The sequence below is a fragment of the Oncorhynchus tshawytscha genome, linkage group LG10 (genome assembly GCF_018296145.1).
Source record: "Oncorhynchus tshawytscha isolate Ot180627B linkage group LG10, Otsh_v2.0, whole genome shotgun sequence".
In the NCBI taxonomy this organism is placed as follows: Eukaryota; Metazoa; Chordata; class Actinopteri; order Salmoniformes; family Salmonidae; genus Oncorhynchus; species Oncorhynchus tshawytscha.
Genome location: NC_056438.1, coordinates 72,787,076 through 72,812,930, shown reverse-complemented (window position 1 = coordinate 72,812,930; position 25,855 = coordinate 72,787,076). Strand labels below are relative to the sequence as shown.

Here is a 25,855-nt window from a genome sequence, read left to right as displayed (position 1 = left end):
CCTCATGACGGCTAGTTGCTGTCACCTCATGATGGCTAGCTGCTGTCGCCTCATGATGGCTAGCTGCTGTCGCCTCATGATGGCTAGTTGCTGTCGGTCGCCTCATGATGGCTAGGTGCTATCAGTTTTTCCTAGCCACCGTGCGTCTACATCTGCATTATTATGTTCTACAGCTTAACATGAGGTATTCTAACTCAGGTGAGCAGAACCTCGAGACCTCCTTAATATTAAAGATCGCACATCAGCTGTTGTTACCAAGGAGACACACACTACCCCATTGAGCGTACCTGACACTGTCGGTCTATCCTGCCGATGCCTAGAAAAACAACTAGTTGTATATTATCCATGTCCTTGTTCAGCCAAGTTTCCGAGAAGCATAGAATAGTACAGTTTTCAGGTCCCGTTGACAGGATAGTCTCGAACAGAGCTCATCCAGTTAGTTCTCCAGTGATTGTCGATTCACCAGTAGAACAGAGGGTAGAGACGGTTTATTTACGTGGGGTGCCCCCACGTTGACCTCTATGTCGTAGTTTCATCAGGGTGCCCCCACCTTGACCTCTATATTGTAGTTTCATCAGGGTGCCCCCACGTTGACCTCTATATCGTAGTTTCATCAGGGTGCCCCCACGTTGACCTCTATATCGTAGTTTCATCAGGGTGCCCCCACGTCGATCTCTATATTATAGTTTCAACAGGGTGCCCCCACGTTGACCTCTATATCCTAGTTTCATCAGGGTGCCTCCACGTTGACCTCTATATCGTAGTTTCATCAGGGATCCCCTATGTTGACCTCTATATTGTAGTTTCTCAGGGTGCCCCCACGTTGACCTCTATATCATAGTTTCATCAGGGTGCCCCCATGTTGACCTCTATATCGTAGTTTCATCAGGGTGCCCCCACGTTGACCTCTATATCATAGTTTCATCAGGATGCCCTCACATTGACCTCTATATTGTAGTTTCATCAGGGTGCCCCCACGTTGACCTCTATATTGTAGTTTCATCAGGGTGCCCTCACGTTGACCTCTATATTGTAGTTTCATCAGGGTGCCCTCACGTTGAACTCTATATTGTAGTTTCATCAGGGTGCCCCCACGTTGACCTCTATATTGTAGTTTCATCAGGGTGCCCCCACGTTGACCTCTATATTGTAGTTTCATCAGGGTGCCCCCACGTTGACCTCTATATTGTAGTTTCATCAGGGTGCCCCCACGTTGACCTCTATATCGTAGTTTCATCAGGGATCACCTATGTTGACCTCTATATTGTAGTTTCATCAGGGTGCCCCCACGTTGACCTCTATATTGTAGTTTCATCAGGGTGCCCTCACATTGACCTCTTGCCGTATCTTTCTCTTCCGAGTTTCGGGGATGAGGGCCTGGTCCGGGGTGAGCAGTACATCCTGTGCCTCCGAATCTTTGAAGTGGAAATCTTCATACAAATCGAGGTTAGTGATCGCTGTTCTTTTCGGTCATAGGAAACGATGGCGATAACATTATGTACAAAAAAAGTTACGATCAGTGTAAAAAAACACAAAATTAAATAATGGGTAAGGAGCACGTAAAAGGGTCGCTACACATTCCAGTGCCGTGTGTGTGTGTGTGTGTGTGTGTGTGTGTGTGTGTGTGTGTGTGTGTGTGTGTGTGTGTGTGTGTGTGTGTGTGTGTGTGTGTGTGTGTGTGTGTGTGTGTGTGTGTGTGTGTGTGTGTGTGTGTGTGTGTGTGTGTGTGTGTGTGTATGTGTGTGTGTGTGTGTGTGTGTGTGTGTGTGTGTGTGTGTGTGTGTGTGTGCGTGCGTGTGCGTGCGTGCGTGCGTGCGTGCGTGTGCGTGCGTGTGCGTGCGTGCGTGCGTGCGTGCGTGCGTGTGCGCGCGTGTGTGTGTGTGCGCGCGTGTTTTTGTGCGTGCGTGCGTGTGTTGTGACAGCTGACAATGCAGTCCTGGGTTGGACAGCAGGAGTGTAGCGCTCCAGAAATACTTTTAGGGCCATAAGACAGTAAACCCTCCCCTGAAACTGACACAACCCTGACCACCTCACACACACACACACACCCCACCCCTCCACACACACACACACACACACACACACACACACACACCCCACCCCTCACACACATACACACACACACACACACACACACACACACCACACACCCGCCCCCCACACACACACACACACATGTCCAGGTGGCAGCCAAACCTAAAGAGTAGTGTCAGTGTGAAACAATAATCTCAGTCCCAGAGATGGATCTCAACGCAGGATGTCAACGCTTTCTACCACTCGGTCTATGGATATTTCTCTTCATCTTCACTACTGGTAAGAATGTTAGCTTCCACTTTACTGTATAAGCATGGCTAGTTTCTAGAGTTATTTCAATTGGTATTTTATTGGTATTTGGTGGAATGTCAGGGTATGGGATGTGTAGCTTATACAGGCTTTCTGAGAGGTTGGCAGAAGCATTATGACAATGAGTTGAAAGATTTATACATACACTTCAAAATGGCACAAATGTTTTGCATGATTTAAAAGTGTCACTAGAGAACAGAATAAACTATTAAAAATAGTTGAGCTATTTTTGTATGATCAAAAAAAAGGCCCTTAGGGAAGCTGTCTTTCATTAAAAACTTCTTAAGCCTAGTCCTCCCGCTAGCGGGACAACTTCCGGGTGAAACTGGAGGGTGTGCAATTCAAATAAATTATCATAAAAATGATGGATATTAAACATTTAGGTACATACAAGTGTCTTATATCGGTTGAAAGCTTAAACCATTGTTAATATAACAGTACCGTCCGATTTACCGTATCTATTACAGCGAAAACATGCCATGTGATTGTTTGAGGATGGCACCCCACATCAAAATATTTTTCCACCGGCACAGGTATCATAAATTCACAAATAGAGATAAAATATTCACGTACTTTTGGAATATCTTCCTCTGATTTGTCATCCAAAGGGTTCCAGCTATAACATGTAGTGTTGTTTTGTTAGATTAAAAAAAGTATGTTTAGTTGGCGCCATCGATTTGAGTAATCCAATCGTTCAACATCCAAAAATCTACCCCTAAACTTTGTTTCAACAAGTCAAAATACGTTTCTATTTACTCATCAGATACTCTAAAATGTAATCAAACTATAACGTTTCTTGCGGAAAGAAGTATGTACAATAGGATTTTAGCAGGTGCGTCTTGTCTTCATGGCGTGCCCAAACACAAATTTCCAAGACTGTGTCCCTGTACTAAAACTGATATTTCTTATTTGTTTTGGAAGTTACAAGCCTGAAACATTGAACATAGACTGCTGACCCCCTGTGGAAACCATAGGAATTGCATCCTGGGAGCTAGAATTCAGTATGCCCCTATATTTTCCATTGTAAGAGCACGGTCTCTCAAAAAATTTAAATTCTGATTGGTTTTTCTTTGGATTTTCTCCTACCATATCTATTGTGTTATATTCTCCTACATTATTTTAACATTTATACAAACTTCAAAGTGTTTTCTTTCCAATGGTACCAATTATATGCATATCCTGGCATATCTTGACAATGTTTGTTTTTTATGTCTTTGAAGCTGGAATAAAATACATATGTTAGCTGTTTGTATATCACATTGAAAGAATAATTTGCTGCAGGAAATTTGCTGCCAGATGGTGAAGTGGGATTCATCACTCCAGAGAACACGTTTCCCCTTCTCCAGAGTCCAATGGCGTTGAGCTTTACACCAGCCGACACTTGGCATTGCTCTGCCATGGAAACCCATTTAATGAAGCCCCCCACTAACAATTCTTGTGCTGCTGTTGCTTCCAGAGGCAGTTTGAAACTCGGTAGTGAGTCTTGCAACCGAGGACAGGTGATTTTTACATGCCACGCACTCGGCTGTCCCGTACTGTGAGCTTGAGGGGCCTACCACTTTGGGGATGAGCTGTTGGTGCTCCTAGACATGTCCACTTCACAATAACAACACTTACAGTTGACCAGGGCAGCTCTAGCAGGGCAGACATTTGACAAACTGACTTGTTGGAAAGGTGGCATCCTATGACGGTGCCACATTGAAAGCCACTGAGCTCTTCAGTAAGGCCATTCTACTGCCAATGTTTGTCTATGGAGATTGCATGGCGGTATGCTTAATTTTATACACCTGTCATCAACGGGTGTGGCTGAAAAAGCTGAATCCACTCATTTGAAGGGGTGTCCACATTTGTATGTATATATCATGTAGGCAGGGTAGCCTAGTGGTTAGACCATTGGACTAGTAACCGAAAGGTTGCAAGTTCAAATCCCTGAGCTGACAAGGTACAAAATCTGTTGTTCTGCCCGTGAACAGGCAGTTCATTTACTGTTCCTAGGCCATCATTGATAATAAGAATTTATTCTTAACTGACTTGCCTAGTAAAATAGTTTTAGCTGACATCCAAACGTGTGTGTTCCCCTATTGAAGTATTAATAACTCACTCTATCTCCATCTATCTCACCTTATCTCCCTCTATCTCACTATTTGTCTCTCTCAATGTAACCCACTTGGTGTCTCTCATTGTATCTCACAATGTGTCTCTCTCTATCTCACTCAATCATTTTGTCTCTGATGGTATCTCAGCAGTAGCAGGGATGAACCTGGAGGGGGAGCTGTTCAAGGACCTGATGAGAGGCTACAACAAGAACGTCCGGCCCATGGAGAAGAGTGGTGACATCACACAGGTCACCGTCAAGATGACCCTCACCAACCTTATTTCCCTGGTCAGTGTGTGTGTGTATGTGTGTATGTGTGTGTGTATGTGTGTGTGTGTGTGTGTGTGTGTGTGTGTGTGTGTGTGTGTGTGTGTGTGTGATCATCTTGCTTTCCATCCCTAGAATGAAAAAGAAGAAGCCCTTACAACCAGCGTCTGGATTGAAATGGTAAAATCCCTTGTTGACTCAGGTTAAACACTCACACAGTGGCTTAGTACCACACCATGTCACTCGACTCTTTGTCTTCGTTTCCTTTCATATTCTATTTGTTATCTGCTTTTTCCATTGTCAGAAATGGTGTGACTACAGGCTGAGGTGGGACCAATCTCCCAGGTCTGTCCTGTATGGAAACCTCACCTCCCAGATGAGGATCCCATCCAAGAGCATCTGGCTGCCTGACATCATCCTGGAGAACAAGTGAGTCTAGAAAGCATGACGTAAAATCATCACTTAACGTGCTGGCCAAGGGAACACTGCAGATTCATGATAACGGCATCCATGTTAGGACAAAACATGTGATCCCATACATAACCTCCCTCCTTTCTCTCTCTCTCTCTCCAAAGTGTAGACGGAAAGTTTGAGATAGCCATGTACTGTAATGCCCTGGTGTCTCCTGGTGGCTGTGTGTACTGGCTGCCTCCTGCCATCTATCGCAGCGCCTGCTCCATCACCGTCAACTACTTCCCCTTCGACTGGCAGAACTGCACCATGGTGTTCCGGTATGGGCGTCACAGTCACACACACCCCACTAATGACTAATCTCAACTGAATATAACCACCAGCTGCAGGTAGCCTAGCGGTTAAGAGCCTTGAGCCAGTTACCTGAAAAGGTTGCTGGTTCGAATCCCCAAGACGGAAAATTCCGTTCTGCCCTTGAGCAAGGCAGTTAACCCCCTGACAACAACTGCTTCCCAGGTGCTGATGACATTGATTAAGGCAGCCCCAACACTTCTTTGATTCAGTGGGTTTGGGCTAAATGCAGACTAGACATTTTGGTTGCAACTGACTAGTTCGCCCTGAACTTCCCTGTGCCGTTATACTGTGTACCCCTTCAGCAGATCTGAAAGAATTGAGTAGAGGCTGGATTCCATCCGCATCGCAAAGCTCTGTTAAAATGTAAAGTTCATTTCCGATTCTGCTGACACATGCAGCATTTACTGTGAATGCAGTCTCTGCGAACGCAGGAACATTGCCTTTAAATTTCACTCGAGCTATAACATGGATCTTCCACAATAGGGATTTAATCCAACCCAAAGTGTACGCAAAATGGGAAACCAATCAATTAAACCACAAATACAAAAAACATCAAGTTAGTCAATATGAGACGCAGCTTATTGGTGTGTCAGTGGAGTGTGTTCTGTTTTTAGTTTCACGGTTATGGATAACTGTTTCCTCTCTCCCTGTGTTCAGTTCCCAGACCTACAACGCTAACGAGATAGAACTAGTTCTCACAGAGGAGGACAACCAGCCTGTGGAGTGGGTGGTGATCGACCCCGAGGCTTTTACAGGTATTGTAGTAACCCTACGCCGCAAACACCTTGATTGATTTCTGTGTTTTTTTTGTGAGCGTATGAAAAATACAAGGAACATTAGGGAACAGAGGATAACATGAGAGCATTTTACAACAAGACCAAAAAATGTTTATAGAATCGTCAATGAACGTTCAATTCAATTTGGGTTCTGTTTCTTAAAAACAAATACAAAGTTATTGCATCATCTGGGAACTGAAGAGGATTTAAAACCTTCTCTTGTTCTCTTGTTCTCTCGTTATCTCATTCTGACAGAATTGGATAATGTTCTAAGCAGCATACATGGGAGCCATGACACTATTCATATTAACTCTAGCTCTCGTCTGTTGTCAGAGAATGGGGAGTGGATCATCAAACACAGGCCTGCTAAGAAGATGATTAACCAGCGCTACACTAAAGATGAATTAGAGTACCAGGAAGTGGTGTTCTTCCTGATGATCCAGAGGAAACCTCTGTTCTACGTCATCAACATCATCGTTCCCTGTGTCCTCATCTCATCCCTGGGCCTGCTCGTCTACTTCCTGCCTGCCAAAGGTGACGACTGCATGGACACACACACACCCACACACGGACGCATACACATGTACATGCATATGCACACCCACGTTCACACACACACACACACACACACACACACACACACACACACACACACACACACACACACACACACACACTCACATACTCACAGTCCGCACTCAAGACATTCACCTAACCTACCCGGTAACACTTCTGATACACCTATAGATGCTTGTGAAACCCAGTACATACAGTATGATGAACTGCATGTCGCTCCGCATAAATTACTGAAATATCAATGTAAATGTAGATGTAAAATATCAATGTAAATGTAAATGTAAAATATCAATGGAAATGTAAAAGTAAAATATCAATGTAAATGTAAATGTAAAATATCAATGTAAATGTAAAATATCAATGTAAATGTAAAATATCAATGTAAATGTAAAAGTAAAATATCAATGTAAATGTAAATGTAAAATATCAATGTAAATGTAAAATATCAATGTAAATGTAAATGTAAAATATCAATGTAAATGTAAAATATCAATGTAAATGTAAAATATCAATGTAAATGTAAAATATCAATGTAAATGTAAATGTAAAATATCAATGTAAATGTAAAATATCAATGTAAATGTAAATGTAAAATATCAATGTAAATGTAAATGTAAAATATCAATGGAAATGTAAATGTAAAATATCAATGGAAATGTAAATGTAAAATATCAATGGAAATGTAAATATAAAATATCAATGTAAATGTAAATGTAAAATATCAATGTAAATGTAAAATATCAATGTAAATGTAGATTTTCATCAACTGATTGACACTCTGTGCTTGTGATCTGATTTTGGTTTTGGTCAGCTGGGGGTCAGAAGTGCACCGTGTCCATCATGATCCTCCTGGCCCAGACTGTCTTCCTCATCCTCATAGCCAACAAGGTCCCAGAAACCTCCCAGACTGTTCCTCTTATCGGAAAGTAGGACCACTTATTTTAATATCATTTACTTAGACTATATTTTACTGCTTCCCTTTAAGTACAATTTTTACATTTCTTCAACTACAACAAAAATACTTATAAAGAGTGGAAGCAAGTCACACAATTTTCTTAATGGAAAACGACCTTCTAGTTCTAATATGTTATTCTATTAAAAACATAAAAAACTATGTTTTAAGTGAGAAGTAGCCATTGGTCGAAGTCGATAAAAAGAAAGGAAATTCACACAATGCCTACTGTACTTTACCCATGCTCTACCAAGGTTTTCCAGCACACAGCTTTGACCTACTACAGTGTTGGTATTGTAATTCAAACTATGTGGAGGCAGGTTGTTTAGTATTCAAACATTCTCAAACCGCTTAATTCATACTCTTAGAGGAGATGTTCCCACAATAATATGATTTGTACCACATACAAGGCAGAGTATTGGATTCTTCCCACATCACACTAAGACATTCCCCCATTTCACTACCTTTTCAATATTTTTTTTATTATATCAAAGCTGGCTTATATAGACCATCATATTTGATTGAGTGAGAGGTTTTGTCTTGTAGTAATGTGGTGCCTGCCTGTATTTCCTTAAATCTTATTTTTGCAAAAAATGACGTATTTTATTTAACAACGTCTATAGAGCCTGTCTGTAGTCCTGACTTCTGTAACTGTTAGCTTTAATGGCTTCATGTGTTTTGTAGGTACCTGATGTTTGTCATGTCCGTGACCACCATCATAGTAATGAACTGTGTCATCGTGCTGAACCTGTCTCTAAGATCCCCCAATACACACATCATGAACAATAAAGTCAGGAAGGTAAGACTGTAAAACTGTGACCAACAAGTTTGTCAGAAGCGTCCCACGCCTCTAATGTGGTTTTATATGTTCCTCTGCATTACCGGATGGCTTGTTAGGCCATAAGGGAAAGTTTGGCTGATCTGGACTGGTAGTGTGGACCAGGGATGGGGTCATGGGGTCAATTCAGGAATTAAACTGAAATTCTAATTCACTAATAGATTTTTAAAAATCTAATTTGAATGATTTATCAATAAACTAAGGACATGTAATCTATGTATATATATAAATAGACTTGCTGAATTGAGTATCTTCCATTCGAATTGGCCCCATATTTACATTTTGGTCATTTAGCAGACGCTCTTATCCAGAGCCACTTACAGGAGCAATTGGGTTTATGTGCCTTGCTCAAGGTCATATCAAAAGTTTATGCTAGGGGATTCGAACCAGCGACCTTTCGTTATTGGCCCAATGCTCTTAACCGCTAGGCTACCTACCCCAACTCTGGTGTTGACCTTTGACCCTTGACAATGTTGACCTCAGGTCCTGCTGAACATCCTGCCTCGGCTGCTGAGGATGCAGATGCGACCGTGGACACCGTCTGAGGACTGTGACCTCAGTGATGGAACCGGTAATGGTCACAGTCACAGTACCGACAGTGGGAGTAACATATTCCTAGTCCCCTGCCGGCGTCGCAGCTCCCTAGGACTCATCATCAAGGCAGAGGAATACGTCATGAAGACGGCCCGGTCTGAACTCATGTTCTCCAGGCTCAGAGAGAGAGACGGCCTCATGAAATCTGCACTGGAGAAGATCTGTGAGTAGGGTTACACATAGAATATTACAATGGGAATTGATGGGATTTTTTGTTCACACTGTACTTACCCTCCACTTAGGATAAGGATAAGGGTTAGGATATGGGTTAGGTTTGAACCAGCAACTGGACATGAAGCTAGGGTTAGGTTTGAACCAGCAGCTGGACATGAGGCTAGGGTTAGGGTTGAACCAGCAGCTGTACATGAGGCTAGGGTTAGGGTTGAACCAGCAACTGGACATGAAGCTAGGGTTAGGGTTGAACCAGCAGCTGGACATGAAGCTAGGGATAGGTTTGCTGCTGTAAGTACAGTGTAATTACACAATAATAAGGGCAGTTTAATGTAAAGTGTTACCATATTTTCAATCTTAGCTGTGAGAAAATTGCAAGAAATTTGTATAGGTTAATTCTCTGTTTTAACCTTTGACCCTAGATAACAGTCTTGAGGGGAGTACGGCACAAGACCTGGGGACCAGCCTGGCCCAGGCCTCACCGGAGGTACGCCAGTGTGTGGAATCCTGCAAACATATTGCCAAGAGTGCCAGGCAACAAAACAACTTTGAGAGTGTGAGTCTCCCAAATGTGTTTCACCCACCTGGGTGATGCACAGTTACCATTTTGTGCCAGAACATTACTGAAAGGAAACTGATTTCCCATCATTTAGAGTGAGTCTCCCCTCTGACCTGTACCTCTGATGTCACAACAGGAGAATGAGGAGTGGTTCCTGGTTGGCCGGGTGATTGACAGGGTGTGCTTCATCGCCATGGCGCTGTCGTTCTTCATGGGCACCATCGGAATCTTCCTGATGGGGCATTTCAACCAGCCCCCCTCCGTACCTTTCCCTGGTGATCCCAGGAAGTACCTTCCTCCGTTAGGGAATAACATCACCGATCCCACTGGGAATGACACTGGTGAAAATCTACTGGGTTGAGAAATGTCCATAAACCAGGAAGAGGTCTGAAAATGGCCCTAGAAAGGAATGGGTTTTAGCACAGGTTATTGTGGCTGCAGAAAGCTTTGAGAGATCTTTGATTATGTATGTATTGGTGGTCTGAGACTGAAACTAAACCATGTGGGTCTGTCACAGGTCTTGCAGTTTATGAGTTTACTCATTCAGTGAGACAACAAAGATATTGACAGTGGATTATAGATGTCCATACGAATTACAAAGGGATATGGTTGACCATACGCACTGATGCCTTGTATGATATGTGTGTTTCAGAGAAATGGTTGAAGGTGGTATTTTTGAACATAGATATTACCACTGAGTAATATGCTAAAGTTTTATCACACTGTTATGTTTACTTTCTTTAAGGCAACCCAACCCGGACTCAGGGGTAGACGTAACCTAATAAATGTAAATCCGGTACACTCCAATTAGTATGATATGTTACGTTTCTTAAGGTATGAATTCATTTGTGGATGTCCATCATCCATTTTATATAATATGTTACGAATTACAATTTGTTGTTACTAACATTAGCTAGGTGGCTAACGCTAACGTTGGCTAGGTGGCAAATGTTAATGTTAGCTAGGTGGCTAATGTTAGCTTGGCTAGGGGCTAGGGTTAAGGGTTAAGGTTAGGGTAAAGGTTAGGATTAAAGTTAAGCTAATGTGCTACGTAGTTACACAGTAGCTAAAAGGTAGTAAGTAGTTGTAAAGATGCTAATTAGACAAAATGCTAAAGTTGTATGTGATAAGATTCAAACACACAACCTTTAGTTTGCTAGACCTTCGCATTATACGTCTACTCATCCACCCCGACCAACCATCCTACTTCAGTTACTTTCAATCTTATGTAACATACCGAACATAACATATCATATTAATTTGAGTGTCCCGGATTTACATTTACTATGTTACCTCTAGTCTATGAGACCATGCTGGGCAACCATCATCCATCATGTTTTTTGTAAGATAGTTAATTTTGTTGTGATTTTGATATTAATTAGCAAACACAGTGTTCTCTTTTCCAGATTGTTGATCATACACATGTTGTTTTTGTTTTGTTCGAAGATGAACTTTGTTTCATTAAAAGTAAAGGTATAGCAACCTTTGGTAGTATGGGTGTGAGGCAGAGCCCCCCTGTTTGAAAACCACAGCTGCTTGCTTGCTAGCCACTAACTTCAATCAAGAGATGCCAGGGAGTGGACCTCAGAGTGTGTAAGTGCTTGACAAATGGCAACATTTAAAAAGCTGGAATTGTTTTAAGATGGTCATACCATATTTGAGGACCCCTTTAAGTATAACATATACAGTTGAAGTCGGAAGTTTACATACACATAGGTTGGAGTCATTAAACCCCGTTTTTCAACCACTCCACAAATGTCTTGTTAACAAACTATAGTTTTGGCAAGTTGGTTAGGACATCTACTTTATGCATGACACAAGTAATTTTTCCAACACTTGGTAACAGACAGATTATTTCACATATACTTCACTGTATCACAATTCCAGTGGGTCAGAAGTTTACATACACAAAGTTGACTGTGGCTTTAAACAGCTTGGAAAATTCCCAAAAATGATGTCATGGCTGTTGTCATGGCTGTTGAACTCCACAAGTCTGGTTCATCCTTGGGAGCAATTTCCAAACAAAGGTACCACGTTAATCTGCACAAACAATAGTACGCAAGTATAAACACCATAGGACCATGCAACCGCCATACTGCTCAGGAAGGAGATGTGTTCTGTCTCCTAGAGATGAACGTACTTTGGTGCGAAAAGTGCAAATCAATCCCAGAACAACAGCAAAGGACTGTGTGAAGATGCTGGAGGAAACAGGTACAAAAGTATCTATGTCCACAGTAAAATGAGTCCTATATCAAATCAAAAATCAAATCAAATTTTATTTGTCACATACACATGGTTAGCAGATGTTAGTGCGAGTGTAGCGAAATGCTTGTGCTTCTAGTTCCGACAATGCAGTAATAACCAACAAGTAATCTAGCTAACAATTCCAAAACTACTACCTTATAGACACAAGTGTAAGGGGATAAAGAATATGTACATAAAGATATATGAATGAGTGATGGTACAGAGCGGCATAGGCAAGATACAGTAGATGGTATTGAGTACAGTATATACATATGAGATGAGTATGTAAACAAAGTGGCATAGTTAAAGTGGCTAGTGATACATGTATTACCTAAAGATGCAGTAGATGATATAGAGTACAGTATATACGTATACATATGAGATGAATAATGTAGGGTATGTAAACATTATATAAGGTAGCATTGTTTAAAGTGGCTAGTGATATATTTTACATCATTTCCCATCAATTCCCATTATTAAAGTGGCTGGAGTTGAGTCAGTGTGTTGGCAGCAGCCACTCAATGTTAGTGGTGGCTGTTTAACAGTCTGATGGCCTTGAGATAGAAGCTGTTTTTCAATCTCTCGGTCCCAGCTTTGATGCACCTGTACTGACCTCGCCTTCTGGATGATAGCGGGGTGAACAGGCAGTGGCTCGGGTGGTTGTTGTCCTTGATGATCTTTATGGCCTTCCTGTGACATCGGGTGGTGTAGGTGTCCTGGAGGGCAGGTAGTTTGCCCCCGGTGATGCGTTGTGCAGACCTCACTACCCTCTGGAGAGACTTACGGTTGTGGGCGGAGCAGTTGCCGTACCAGGCGGTGATACAGCCCGACAGGATGCTCTCGATTGTGCATCTGTAGAAGTTTGTGAGTGCTTTTGGTGACAAGCTGAATTTCTTCAGCCTCCTGAGGTTGAAGAGGCGCTGCTGTGCCTTCTTCACAATGCTGTCTGTGTGGGTGGACCAATTCAGTTTGTCTGTGATGTGTACGCAGAGGAATTTAAAACTTACTACCCTCTCCCCTACTGTTCCATCGATGTGGATAGGGGGGTGTTCCCTCTGCTGTTTCCTGAAGTCCACAATCATTTCCTTAGTTTTGTTGACGTTGAGTGTGAGGTTATTTACCTGACACCACACTCCGAGGGCCCTCACCTCCTACCTGTAGACCGTCTCGTTGTTGTTGGTAATCAAGCCTACCACTGTTGTGTCGTCCGCAAACTTGATGATTGAGTTGGAGGCGTGCGTGGCCACGCAGTCGTGGGTGAACAGGGAGTACAGGAGAGGGCTCAGGACGCACCCTTGTGGGGCCCCAGTGTTGAGGATCAGCGGGGTGGAGATGTTGTTGCATACCCTCACCACCTGGGGGCGGCCCGTCAGGAAGTCCAGTACCCAGTTGCACAGGGCGGGGTCGAGACCCAGGGTCTCGAGCTTGATGACGAGCTTGGAGGGCACTATGGTGTTAAATGCCGAGCTGTAGTCGATGAACAGAATTCTCACATAGGTATTCCTCTTGTCCAGATGGGTTAGGGCAGTGTGCAGTGTGGTTGAGATTGCATCGTCTGTGGACCTATTTGGGCGGTAAGCAAATTGTAGTGGGTCTAGGGTGTCAAGTAGGGTGGAGGTGATATGGTCCTTGACTAGTCTCTCAAAGCACTTCATGATGACGTAAGTGAGTGCTACGGGGCGGGGTGAACAGGCTGTTGCTCGGGTGGTTGATGTCCTTGATGATCTTTTTGATCTTCCTGTGACATCGGGTGCTGCAGGTGGCCTGGAGGGCAGGCGGTGTGCCTCCGGTGATGCGTTGGGCAGACCACACACCCCTCTGGCGAGCCCTGTGGTTGCGGACGGTGCAGTTGAAGTACCAGGCGGTGATACAGCCCGACAGGATGCTCTCAATTGTACATCTGTAAAAGTTTGTGAGAGTCTTAGGGACCAAGCCAAATTACTTCAGCCTCCTGAGGTTGAAGAGGCCCTGTGAGAAAGGTACAGCTTCTGCAACAAAGTTGTAGTTTTACTGTTCACAACAAACCAGTGGTGGAAAAAGTACTCAGATACTGTACCTTAATAGAAAATGATTCAAGTAAAAGTGACCCAGTAAAATGCTACTTAGTAAAAGTCTAAAAGGATCTTGTTTAAAAAGTACTTGAGGACAGTGGTGGAAAATAACTCAAATGTAACACTCGCGTAAAAGTAAAAAGTACAATTAAATGCTATACATCGACGTCCTTATATTAAGCAAACCAGACGGCATGACAACATCATTTACTAACGCAGTACTTGTGTTTAGTTAGTCCGCCAGATGCTGCGTACCATTTTGCGCAAAGCTCTGTCGGTGTGATCAAGGCGTTAGTTACACATTCACCTTCTACTACCATTTCTGTCAAGCCGTCTGTCTATGCATACAGTTTGATGCATACGTTGAATAAATCCAATCTATGCACAATGCACCACACTGAACATACTGCAACTTAAGGTAAGGTAAAACGCAATGAAGCTGTCGGTGTGATCGAGGCGTAATTGCAAGGCAAACACAGCATTACATTGGAAATTCTGGTGTTCCAAAAAGTAATGAAGCTGTCGGTTTGATCAAGGCCTGCGCCATGGACCAGAACTATTTTCCCAACTCCTGACAATTTTTGTTTTGAAAATATGAGGATGATGGCTAGCTCGCTAGCAAACTAGGTATGTTATTAGATCGCTATAAGAAAATTAGAAAAGCTTATTCAAATGCTGAAAGCCCAGATTATTACGCTTATAGGAAAACTCTGCAAAGAAACATAGCAGTTAGCTAAATACCTGAAAGTAACATAAACTCACCCCATTCCGTACAAATGTGCGCAACCGCAACATTCAATCGAGGCTACAAAGAAAACTAATGGGACTGTAGCGACTGTGTTGATGTCAAAATCGGGGGTGAACTAGGTTTCTTTTCAAGCATTGACCGACATGGTAATGGCTCTATAGTATTGGAGAAAAGTTTAAAAAACAGACCCTCCGTTACATCGTGGCATGTCATGCCGTAACGTACAGCAGCATAAAGCAACTATTTCTGTCTTACAATCTCTCTCCACCAGGTGTAGCACTTCTATCATCCTTTAAAAACAAGAAATGGACAGTGACGGGGGTAAGGGGGGATACCTAGTAAAAAAAATGTGTCATCATTGCATGCGATCATCATTCTCAAAGCCGCTGTTTACTTATAAGATCACTTTAGCACCGCCCTAAAAACCCGATTCAAATTCGACACAAACCTTCAAATAGGTATGTAATGACACAGTGATAAGTTGATAAGGTGATAAGTTGGACAGATCGAGTGAAAAAAAGCAATTTTCCCACACAACATCTCTCCTTCTCACTATCACACATTAGTTTCGCTTCCCCACCCGACATTTTTAAAAAGACCCGACGGGGCTCATTGCCTGCTTGAATTATGCAGAAACGGGCAGCGTGGGGGTCATGTAATTGATTCTGTTGGAAAGGGGAGAAATTGTGCTTTACAATGGTATTGACATTACAGTTGATCTGGAAGTATTACGTTTTTGGGGTGCTAAAATAAGGGCAATTGTACGGACCAAGGCGATGTACGCGTTTACATGAGTTTACGTTACTCCTGCTAAATCTCTCTCGGAAGGACAGCGACTGCCACCCGTTTCAGAGTTTATGGTCTTATGGTGCAACCCAGTGGCTGTAAATTTCATTGCACAAGGTTTATCTGGAATGTTAATTCAAAATTGTGTTGGGTTAGGCATAAGATTAGCATTGTGGTTAAGGTTAGGGTTAAGGTACGGCAACTGCTCGGCCTCCGACCGCAAGGCACTTCAGAGGGTAGTGCGTAGGACCCAGTACATCCCTGGGGCAAAGCTGCCTGCCACCCAGGACCTCTACACCAGGCGGTGTCAGAAGAAGGCCCTAAAAATAGTCAAAGAATAGCCATTTATTATAAAAATAGATACATTATTTAATGTACTGAACATTTACATCACATTTTACACTGAGTACAGTATTGTTTTCACCCATTTTTATTTTTTTACATTTTTAATTTAACCTTTATTTAACCAGGTAGGCTAGTTGAGAACGTTCTCATTTGCAACTGCCAAGATAAAGCATAGCAATTCGACACATACAACAACACAGAGTTACACAAGGAATAAACAAAACATAGTCAACAGTAGAACAAAATAAAACAAAAAGTCTATATACAGTTAGTGCAAATTAGATAAGATAAGGGAGTTAAGGCAATAAATAGGCCATGGTGGCGAAGTAATTACAATATAGCAATTAAACACTGGAATGGTAGATGTGCAGAAGATGAATGTGCAAGTAGAGATACTGGGGTGCAAAGGAGCAAGATAAATAGATAAATACTGTATGGGGATGAGGTAGGTAGGTAGATGGGCTGTGGACAGGTACAGTGATCTGCTGCTCTGACAGCTGGTGCTTAACAATTAAAACATTTTCATCTTTATTTAACTAGTCAAGAATAAATTGTTATTTACAATGATGGCCTACACCGGCCAAACCCAGACAACACTGGGCCAATTGTGCACCACCCTCAACAGCCTGGAATTGAACCAGGGTGTCTGTAGTGATGTTTTAAGCACTGAGATGAAGTGTCTTAGGTTGCTAAGCCACCCGGGAGCCCAAATCACCCTCTGAAAATAGTTGACAAAGTCAGGTCCGTGTGGATGCCACCACCATCTTCAGGCTGCCATCCTTTTGATCCTTAAAAGAAAATTCATAGAGCACATTATCGTTAATCATAGTTTGAGTTTGAGTTTATTTTTATTTTTACAGGGACAGTGCACATTAATCAACGTTTCAGTAAAAGTGTCGGTTTTAGCCAGCCGGCTAATTTTCAACCGCAGTCCCTGGGCAGGTTATTAAAAACAATTACAATATAGACAATAGCAACATAGAACAAGCAAGACATAGCAACATAGGACAAGCAAGACATAGCATACAGACAGAGCAACATAGGACAAGCAAGACATAGCATACAGACAGAGCAACATAGAACAAAAAGCAGCAAGACAAAATTCATAAAAGCAACAAAGTGTTTCCACACCTCACAAGCTACAGGCAACAGTCTACAATGTATTACAGTGCTCTTCATTACATTCACAATGAGAGAACAATGCATGTATTTTATTGTACTTTGAGTTTTTCTGTATTCTTCAGTTACAGTAACATAATATTATGACATAAAATAAAATACAACTAATTCATCTTACGGGGATGAGTTCAATAGCATCCTGTACCCATTTCTGGTTGGTGTCGGCACAGGCAGGTTTGTCCCAATCCCTTTTCACAGTGGTGAATCTACGAGAGAGAGGAGAGAAGGATTTAGAAACATTAAACATTCCTGACATCAGTTTCAACAATCAATCTGAACATGTGTCTGGTAGCCCTTTCCTGCAGTCAAATCACATAGTGGCCTCATGGGTGGAATGTTATCAGAATTTCAGAATTAATACAAATAATTTTAGAAAATCTGACAAAAATGTGGTGTTTCTCATTCAAACAGTTACGTTACGGTTCAGTCTTCTGTGATGTATATAAAGTGTAATATTGGGAGGCAAACTCAAAATGTAATACATTTAAACTCGATATCTGACAAGGTACAGGTGTCCTCTTTTTTTAAGCCCATAACCATGTGTGAGGTATATACTTTTGTATCAAAGTAGATTTGTTTAAGACTACCACTAAACACTCTGTGTGACCCTGATTTACTGTAGCCACTGCCATAAATGGTTAACTTGAACATTCAGAAAATAATCTCTTCTAAAACATATTAGAAAATAGGAAATAGCTGAATAAAACCTCTGCTCTTCCTAGTTGTATTTAGTTTTGTTTAGTCAGACTCATCTTGGGGATGGGGTCCTGTTGGTATTTTGTGCAACATGTTGTGTTCTGTGCATTCTTGTGCATACCTATTTTCAGAGGACCTGCACAACACAAACATCACAGATATTAAGACAAACGATAAGATAATACAAAAAAGTTAAACTAGGTGGGAAACTAAAATATGACTAAGCCAACATTGATGGTAGCGAACAGCACATTTGATGACAGTTCCTGTCCTATTTACTAGTTTCACCCAGAGTCATCAGTGCCAACAACAGCAGCAGCAGAGTAGAGAGAGTCACAGCAAGCTTTGCCATCTTGTCAGGTTCAGAGGTCGAGGCAGGTAGTGAAGTTCAACAGATACCTGGAACTCTCTCCTCAGAATGAGATTCCAAGATGATCTGATCCAATGATCTGGAATTCTAGTTTAAATACTTTCACAGTTGGAAATATGATGCCCTTTTCTGGACCGTAGACCCAGCGTTTGAGGAACAAGGTGGATTTTTATTTGGGTCAGGGAGGGAAGTGTGACAAACAGGCCCCATTGTTTGTAACTTGGTACAAAACCCACTTCCACTCTCTGGCCTCGTCAAGAATTTACAGCAACTATATGTTGGTGCGTGTCAGCAACAAATGAAGGAAGATGTTATTGTTGTACTACACGCTTTGAAAAAAAGTTGCCATCTAGAACCTTTTTTTGTTCCAGGTAGAAAATCTTTGGGTTCCATATAGAACCCTTTCCACAGAAGGTTCTACATGGAACCCAAAAGGTTCTACCTGGAACCAAAAGGGGTGTTCCTACAGTATGGTGACAGCCAAAGAAGCCATTTGGAAGGCTTTTTTCTGAGAGTGTAGATCATTACATAATGTTGGTCTCGTGTGACATAATGTGATGTTATGTACAGTAGCCTTTTGGAAGGCTTTTTTCTGAGAGTGTAGATCATTACATAATGTTGGTCTCGTGTGACATAATGTGATGTTATGTACAGTAGCCTTAAAAATAAGTTTGAGTGTTCAATTCAAACACAATAAATCTTGACCGTTGTGATTAGTAGGCCTACTGTATGTACTGTAGGAGATACTTTTCCATGTATCGCAACTGTAATATCAGCTACTGATATTACAAGAAGAGAACACTTGACTGCAAGAATCCTTTGATATATTAAATATAAAACAAGTAGCAGTGTGTCTGAAAATGAAGCTTTTTCTCATCACTTCTTCAATGGCTCTGTGAATGGAAATGATCCTTCATTTCAGGTAGTCTTTCAATCAGTATTGTGATCTCTGTTGTACATGATTGAAAGATGACCTGTAAGTAGTAATAGTAGTAATGGCTTTTTGTCATTTTATTTACAAAGGGTATTTCTATAGCAGAAAACAAGAAAAAGCCAATAATCTTAACGTTCTCCAAAGTGGAAGAACCATACACTGCCAAATATTATGAAGCTAAGACCATGTTTTGAAATGGTAGACCTACAGTAGTTCTATGTCATTGTTTAACGTCCCCATCTTGATATACATGAACATATAAAAAATGGGCGCATCGTGTGACAAATTCAAGGGGGAAAAGGTTGTGGTTGTCACAGGGACAGTTATGATGCAACAACTGAAGAGGTACTGTTAAAACCCCTTCATCATGACCTGTTTAGTTGTCACAGAAACAGTTTTCCCCATTTGAGTTGACGGCATCAATACATTCTGTGTTCCACTGACCTAGAAAATAACCATATTATCAAGATAACCTACACGTAACAGCCCACGTCCCTGCACTTCAGTGCACGAGGTCTAAGTCACCAACCTGATCTCAGAGCATTTCATATTATTCTGTACGTAAATCCCAGACACTCTATTTCAAATGATAGGTTATGTTTGGTATAGTTTGGTATAGTTTGGTATAGTTGCATAAGACAGATGGTTACCTAATGCAACAATGAAAGGAGGGTGGTTGATCAGGGTGGACAGGTAGGCATGTAACGCCAACGTCTAGCAACCCAAAGGTTTCAAGTTCTAATTGCATCATGGACAATTTGAGCAAATAAGCGAATGTTCAACTGCTTACTACTTTTTAGGTGCTTTGGAACTAAGGTGGCTTGCGACAGTATTCACCCCCTTGGAATTTTTCCTATATTGTTGCCTTACATTTTTGGGGGGGAAGGTTGTGTCATTTGATATACACAACATGCCTACCACTTTGAAAATGCATTTTTTTTATTGTGAAACAAACAAGAAATAAGACAAAAAAACAGAAAACTTGAGCGTGCATAACTATTCACCCCCCTCCCCCAAAGGCAATACTTTGTAGAGCCACCTGTTGCAGCAATTACAGCTGCACGTCTTCATAATACCCATTGTTTGGTGGTGTTGCAGACTCTGGGGTCTTTCAGAACAGGTGTATATATACTGAGATCATGTGACAGATCATGTGACACTTAGATTGTACACAGGTGATCTTTATTTAACTAATTACGTGACTTCTTAAGGTAATTGGTTGCACCAAATCTTATTTAGGGGCTTCAGAGCAAAGGGGGTGAATACATATGCACCACCTTTCCGTTTTCATTTAAAAAATGTTTAGAAATAAGTAATTTTTTTCATTTGACTTTTTTTGAATATTTTGTGTTTGTCCATTACATGAAATCCAAATGAAAGTCAATTTAAATGACAGGTTGTAATGCAACAAAATAGGAAAAATGCCAAGGGGGGTGAATACTTTTGCAAGGCACTGTACTTAGCATGTTAGCGAACCCGTCCCCTAACCTTAACCCTTTATCCTAACTCCTAAACTTCAGTCTAACCCCTAACGTTAGTACCTATTCCCCTAGCTAGAAATTGAAACATATCATACAGTGTCTCAGATTGACATAATCATATGAAATGCTCTGAGACCAGGTTGCAGTCACACACACTCACACATAGAAGGGACTATTGTATTTATCAGAAAAGATATTACATTCCTCTGTTGTATTTCAGTACAAATCAAATCAACGTTTATTGGTCAAGCGCACAGATTTGCAGATGTTATGCTTGTGTTTCTAGCTCTAACAGTGCAGTAATACCTAGCAATTGTAAATCAATAATACACACATCAATCCCATTTATATTCCCCTGCTCAACAGGTTAGAGGAGTGTTCCTCTAGTATAGAATGTTGACCATCAGTCAGAGCTGTAGAATTAGGAATTACAACTCAGAGCCCTGGGGTCATTATGTCATCATAGTTGTCATACGTCTTGTAAGAAAAGTTCTTGCTCATCCTCAGTGCAACACCCTGTGGTGAAATTAAAGTTCTTTACTGGTTCTGTGGTGCTATTGTGGTTTGTTTGCTATCTAACAGTCCAATCACATATTTTCTCATCAATATCACCATCTTAAATATGTCAACTGCTTCATAAGCTACAAACAGGGGCAATCCTTTGGTTCGACTGTACAACCTTACCCACTGCGGTTCACAATGTATTGTGATTCCTCCTAAATTAACTGATAAATCTGATAACTGTAAATACAGTATGTTCAATGTTGATAAGATCTGCAGTGGTTTCCCTGACGTGGGTACATGGCTACACACACACACACACACACAGAAAAAGGTGTTCATTTTAGACCACAGTGTTTTCTTTGTCTGAATTGAAATACATAGGTTTGATCTGATTGGCACATCTCACATATGCTTTGCTTATGAGGCCGAAAGTGGATTATACTGTGAGGTACAGCGGTTGGCAATGCAACCTCATAATGGAAAGGCAATAACCTGACACTCTCGAGGCTGTCAGATATGTGTCTGTGTATTTAGGATCATAGGAAAGAGTATCAACACAAATTCTTCATTTAAATATTTAGTACTTAATATTATTACTTAATACTATGATTGCCGATCATGAAAAAGCAAGTAAAGATTGGGCCCAAAACATTCTCCCTCTTGTTCTGTTAAAGAATCTTGTACCTTTTTGTTGCTCATTGGGGAAAGTGATGGGGAAATTCTGCTGTGGAACTTTGGTTTTAAGGTGTGGGTAGGAAAGCCCATTTCACCTCTCAGAGAATAAGCCTCTACCTGCACCAGGAGTATATATATGGCTCTGGTGAGGAGTAGGACCTCACACAGCCACTGAAGCTCTCTGTCTGAAGACAAGACAGCAGCTCATCACATCACTAACCACAGCACCACAGAAGAAGAGATGGCCCAGATCAGAGCCCCTGTTATTGTGCTGCTCGTGCTCCTGGCTGTGGGGCTGTTCACTACTGAGGCTTCTGCAGCTAAACAAGGTCAATATTCTGCAGTGAAAGTTGTGTCTTAGTCCGTCTGTCTGTGTTATTACTGGAACACTGAACTAAACTGTTGGACAATTAGAGTAATATTTAGTCTTCATCAAGAGTCCTCTTTAATTGTTTATTTGTTCATTTTTTTACAGCACGTCGTAGAAGATTCTGCTGTCAAAGTTATACTGGTAGGGAAATACCTTTTGCAGTTATCGTAGGATATACCCTACAGACCACGACTGAAATCTGCAGAATCCCTGCCATCATGTGAGTATCTTTGATTAGTTATTTTTGAATTGAGGTTCAAGATTCTTTACAGCAAAAAAGACATTATAGTGTAATTATAGTTGAATAGAAATATGGGTTAACAATGCTGTGAAAACAGAGTGTTGAATATAGACTTACGGTTTTGTATGTGTCTCTTCTAGATTCCACAGTAAAAATGGGAAAGATTTGTGTGCAGACCCTTCCCAGAGCTCGGTGATCCAACATGTCAACCGACTGAGGTAAGAATGACTCTCATAAATAACATTACAACTGTTATACTATTTACACTTGAATATTAAAAGGGATTTAGAATATAGTTGTTTATTATGAATGGTACAAACAAAGATGGTACTCCTGAATGTAGACACATTGAACCTGTTTCAGATTTTACAACAGATACACCTCTAAATTGGAGATATTGAAATATAAGAGTGGCCTTAATAACAGAAAATAATATTAATTTTTCTAATCTATTTCAGGGACAAGGCGGTTCACATCAGTAAATCACAGTCCTAATCCGATGATGGGTTCTGGATACAGAGGAGCAGAACATGTGTATTTAACAGTCAGGAGCTGAACATGTTAATAACCAGTGTATATAGTGTATATCCCATCCTGTTTCATCTGCTATCCATCTACCTATATCTTCTTAGTCCTATATTTTCTGGGCTGATTTTATATGAATATATTTAGCAAATTAAAAAATGTAGTTATAATTTAACACTTCATGAGCAATAAGGTTAAGATCTCGTTGTAAGACAGGAAACTAAATGTTTCAACTTTTTTTCATTAAAACATTTGTTACTTTTTGTCACTGTTACAATTTATGTCTATAATAAATGTCATATATTTTACTATAACCTGTTTGTATATGAAATAGGCTTTGTCATTGCAGAGTTTAATGGTTTGATCTTGTTTTAAGGGCATCAGAAATTGTACACGTTGTAACATTTTATTCATAAAAGTCTTGTGTATGATCATATCATTGATCACATCTGTTGCTTTAAACTGTTACTTTAATTTTTTATGTCTATAATAAATATATTTTCCTAAGACTTCTCACTTGTTTTGTGTGTTCATCTTGTGTGGTATGAGTGGTGAATGGAAGATGAACCTTGGACAGCACAATGACAGATACTAACTGATGAAGCAGACAGAGACAAGATATTGAATAGTAACTGTGGAGGAGACAACATCATGAGAGGTCACCAGTGGGTGGATGTAGTAACTGTAGAGGACACTACACCATGAGAGGTCACCAGTGGGTGGATGTAGTAACTGTAGAGGACACTACATCATGAGAGGTCACCAGTGGGTGGATGTAGTAACTGTAGAGGACACTACACCATGAGAGGTCACCAGTGGGTGGATGTAGTAACTGTAGAGGACACTACATCATGAGAGGTCACCAGTGGGTGGATGTAGTAACTGTAGAGGACACTACATCATGAGAGGTCACCAGTGGGTGGATGTAGTAACTGTAGAGGACAGTACATCATGAGAGGTCACCAGTGGACTGATGTAGTAACTGTAGAGGACACTACACCATGAGAGGTCACCAGTGGGTGGATGTAGTAACTGTAGAGGACACTACATCATGAGAGGTCACCAGTGGACTGATGTAGTAACTGTAGAGGACACTACATCATGAGAGGTCACCAGTGGACTGATGTGGTAACTGTAGAGGACACTACATCATGAGAGGTCACCAGTGGGTGGATGTAGTAACTGTAGAGGACACTACACCATGAGAGGTCACCAGTGGGTGGATGTAGTAACTGTAGAGGACACTACATCATGAGAGGTCACCAGTGGGTGGATGTAGTAACCGTGGTGACACTACACCATGAGAGGTCAGCAGAGGGTGAATCACTCTCACAATGTTTCTTAAAAAACACTCCTATTCCAAAGCCTTGTAGAGATGACATACAGTATATTCACTTTGTATGTCTATGGTGTTTAAGCTCCAAGTTGTTATTTTTGGATTACATTGAAATCTACACAGACCCGGCCTTGATGGTTGTATACCATGTACAATAACTTCTACCTGGCGAACAACAGGAGTTTCATACAACTGTTTCTTCTTGTTCCTTTTGAGGTTTTAGGAAAGAGTTGATGTTGTGACAAATGCATATTAATTCAAAACAATCAGAAATATGACTATTTACAAGAGCTGTTCATATTGATCTATTAAGGTAGCACAACCAAGAGGAACCAATGACATCAGCACTGAGTCATCAATCAGTGTTAAATTCCCAAATTCCAAACTGTGTCACAACACACACTGTTGTCTCTGCTACCAAAGCAGTGAAATTCCAGTTCTGGAAGTTCTCATTCTGCATTTTTAACCATTTTCTTGTGAGAATTTTCTTGTGAGAATTCAATAGTTCAACACATGAACAGTGATAAAGAAATCTAAATGATTATCATTTATGCATAGTCACTTTAACTATACATTCATGTACATACTACCTCAATTGGGCCGACAAACCAGTTCTCCCGCAGATAAGCTAACCAGGTTATCAGCATTGTGTCCCGCCACCCACCAACCGCCAACCCCTCTTTTACGCTACTGTTACTCTCTGTTCATCATATATGCATAGTCACTTTAACCATATCTACATGTACATACTACCTCCTGGTCTTGACCTGGCCAAGATAAAGCAAAGCAGTTCGACACATACAACGACACAGAGTTACACATTGAGTAAAACAAACATACAGTCAATAATACAGTAGAAACAAGTCTATATACGATGTGAGCAAATGAGGTGAGATAAGGGAGGTAAAGGCAAAAAAAGGCCATAGTGGCAATGTAAAATCAAATCAAATCAAATTTTATTTGTCACATACACATGGTTAGCAGATGTTAATGCGAGTGTAGCGAAATGCTTGTGCTTCTAGTTCCGACAATGCAGTAATAACCAACAAGTAATCTAACTAACAATTCCAAAACTACTGTCTTATATACAGTGTAAGGGGATAAAGAATATGTACATAAGGATAAATGAATGAGTGATGGTACAGGACACCGGCCAGCTGGTCTGCGCATGCTCTGAGGGCGCGGCTGGGGATGCCGTCTGGGCCTGCAGCCTTGCGAGGGTTAACACGTTTAAATGTCTTACTCACCTCGGCTGCAGTGAAGGAGAGACCGCATGTTTTCATTGCAGGCCGTGTCAGTGGCACTGTATTGTCCTCAAAGCGGGCAAAAAGTAAGTAAATACAATTAGGCAAGTAACACTGGAATGGTAGATTTGCAGTGGAAGAATGTGCAAAGTAGAAATAAAAATAATGGGGTGCAAAGGAGCAAAATAAA

The 25,855-nt window shown here is 41.2% G+C and overlaps 2 protein-coding genes across 3 annotated transcripts; both read left to right on the top strand.

Moving 5' to 3' along the window:
- Positions 1-1,052: 1,052 nt before the first annotated feature.
- On the top strand, positions 1,053-10,764 carry LOC112260868 (cholinergic receptor, nicotinic, gamma). Of its 2 annotated transcripts, none has more exons than XM_024436234.2 (12): positions 1,053-1,446; positions 4,587-4,726; positions 4,841-4,885; positions 5,010-5,134; positions 5,281-5,436; positions 6,128-6,225; positions 6,580-6,780; positions 7,634-7,748; positions 8,459-8,573; positions 9,096-9,369; positions 9,800-9,933; positions 10,073-10,764. In XM_024436234.2, the coding sequence occupies exons 2-12, from the start codon at positions 4,598-4,600 to the stop codon at positions 10,295-10,297; spliced, it is 1,617 nt and encodes a 538-aa protein (XP_024292002.2). In that variant the 5' UTR covers positions 1,053-1,446; positions 4,587-4,597; the 3' UTR covers positions 10,298-10,764. The 2 variants fall into 2 exon arrangements, with proteins under 2 accessions (XP_024292002.2, XP_024292003.2); XM_024436235.2 differs by lacking the exon at positions 1,053-1,446 and adding an exon at positions 2,169-2,313.
- Positions 10,765-22,097: 11,333 nt separating this feature from the next.
- LOC112261149 (C-C motif chemokine 4) lies at positions 22,098-23,594 on the top strand. The gene is made up of 4 exons (XM_024436483.2): positions 22,098-22,278; positions 22,425-22,539; positions 22,701-22,778; positions 23,019-23,594. The coding sequence occupies exons 1-4, from the start codon at positions 22,191-22,193 to the stop codon at positions 23,053-23,055; spliced, it is 318 nt and encodes a 105-aa protein (XP_024292251.1). The 5' UTR covers positions 22,098-22,190; the 3' UTR covers positions 23,056-23,594.
- The last annotated feature ends 2,261 nt before the right edge of the window (positions 23,595-25,855 follow it).

Coding starts and splice junctions, on each gene's coding strand:
- LOC112260868 (XM_024436235.2), top strand. CDS start 2,241: ATGGATCTCAACGCAGGATGTCAACGCTTTCTACCACTCGGTCTATGG. Junction 5,437..6,127: donor AACTGCACCATGGTGTTCCG/GTATGGGCGTCA, acceptor CCCTGTGTTCAG/TTCCCAGACCTACAACGCTA. Junction 6,781..7,633: donor CTACTTCCTGCCTGCCAAAG/GTGACGACTGCA, acceptor GGTTTTGGTCAG/CTGGGGGTCAGAAGTGCACC.
- LOC112261149 (XM_024436483.2), top strand. CDS start 22,191: ATGGCCCAGATCAGAGCCCCTGTTATTGTGCTGCTCGTGCTCCTGGCT. Junction 22,540..22,700: donor TGCAGAATCCCTGCCATCAT/GTGAGTATCTTT, acceptor TGTCTCTTCTAG/ATTCCACAGTAAAAATGGGA. Junction 22,779..23,018: donor CAACATGTCAACCGACTGAG/GTAAGAATGACT, acceptor AATCTATTTCAG/GGACAAGGCGGTTCACATCA.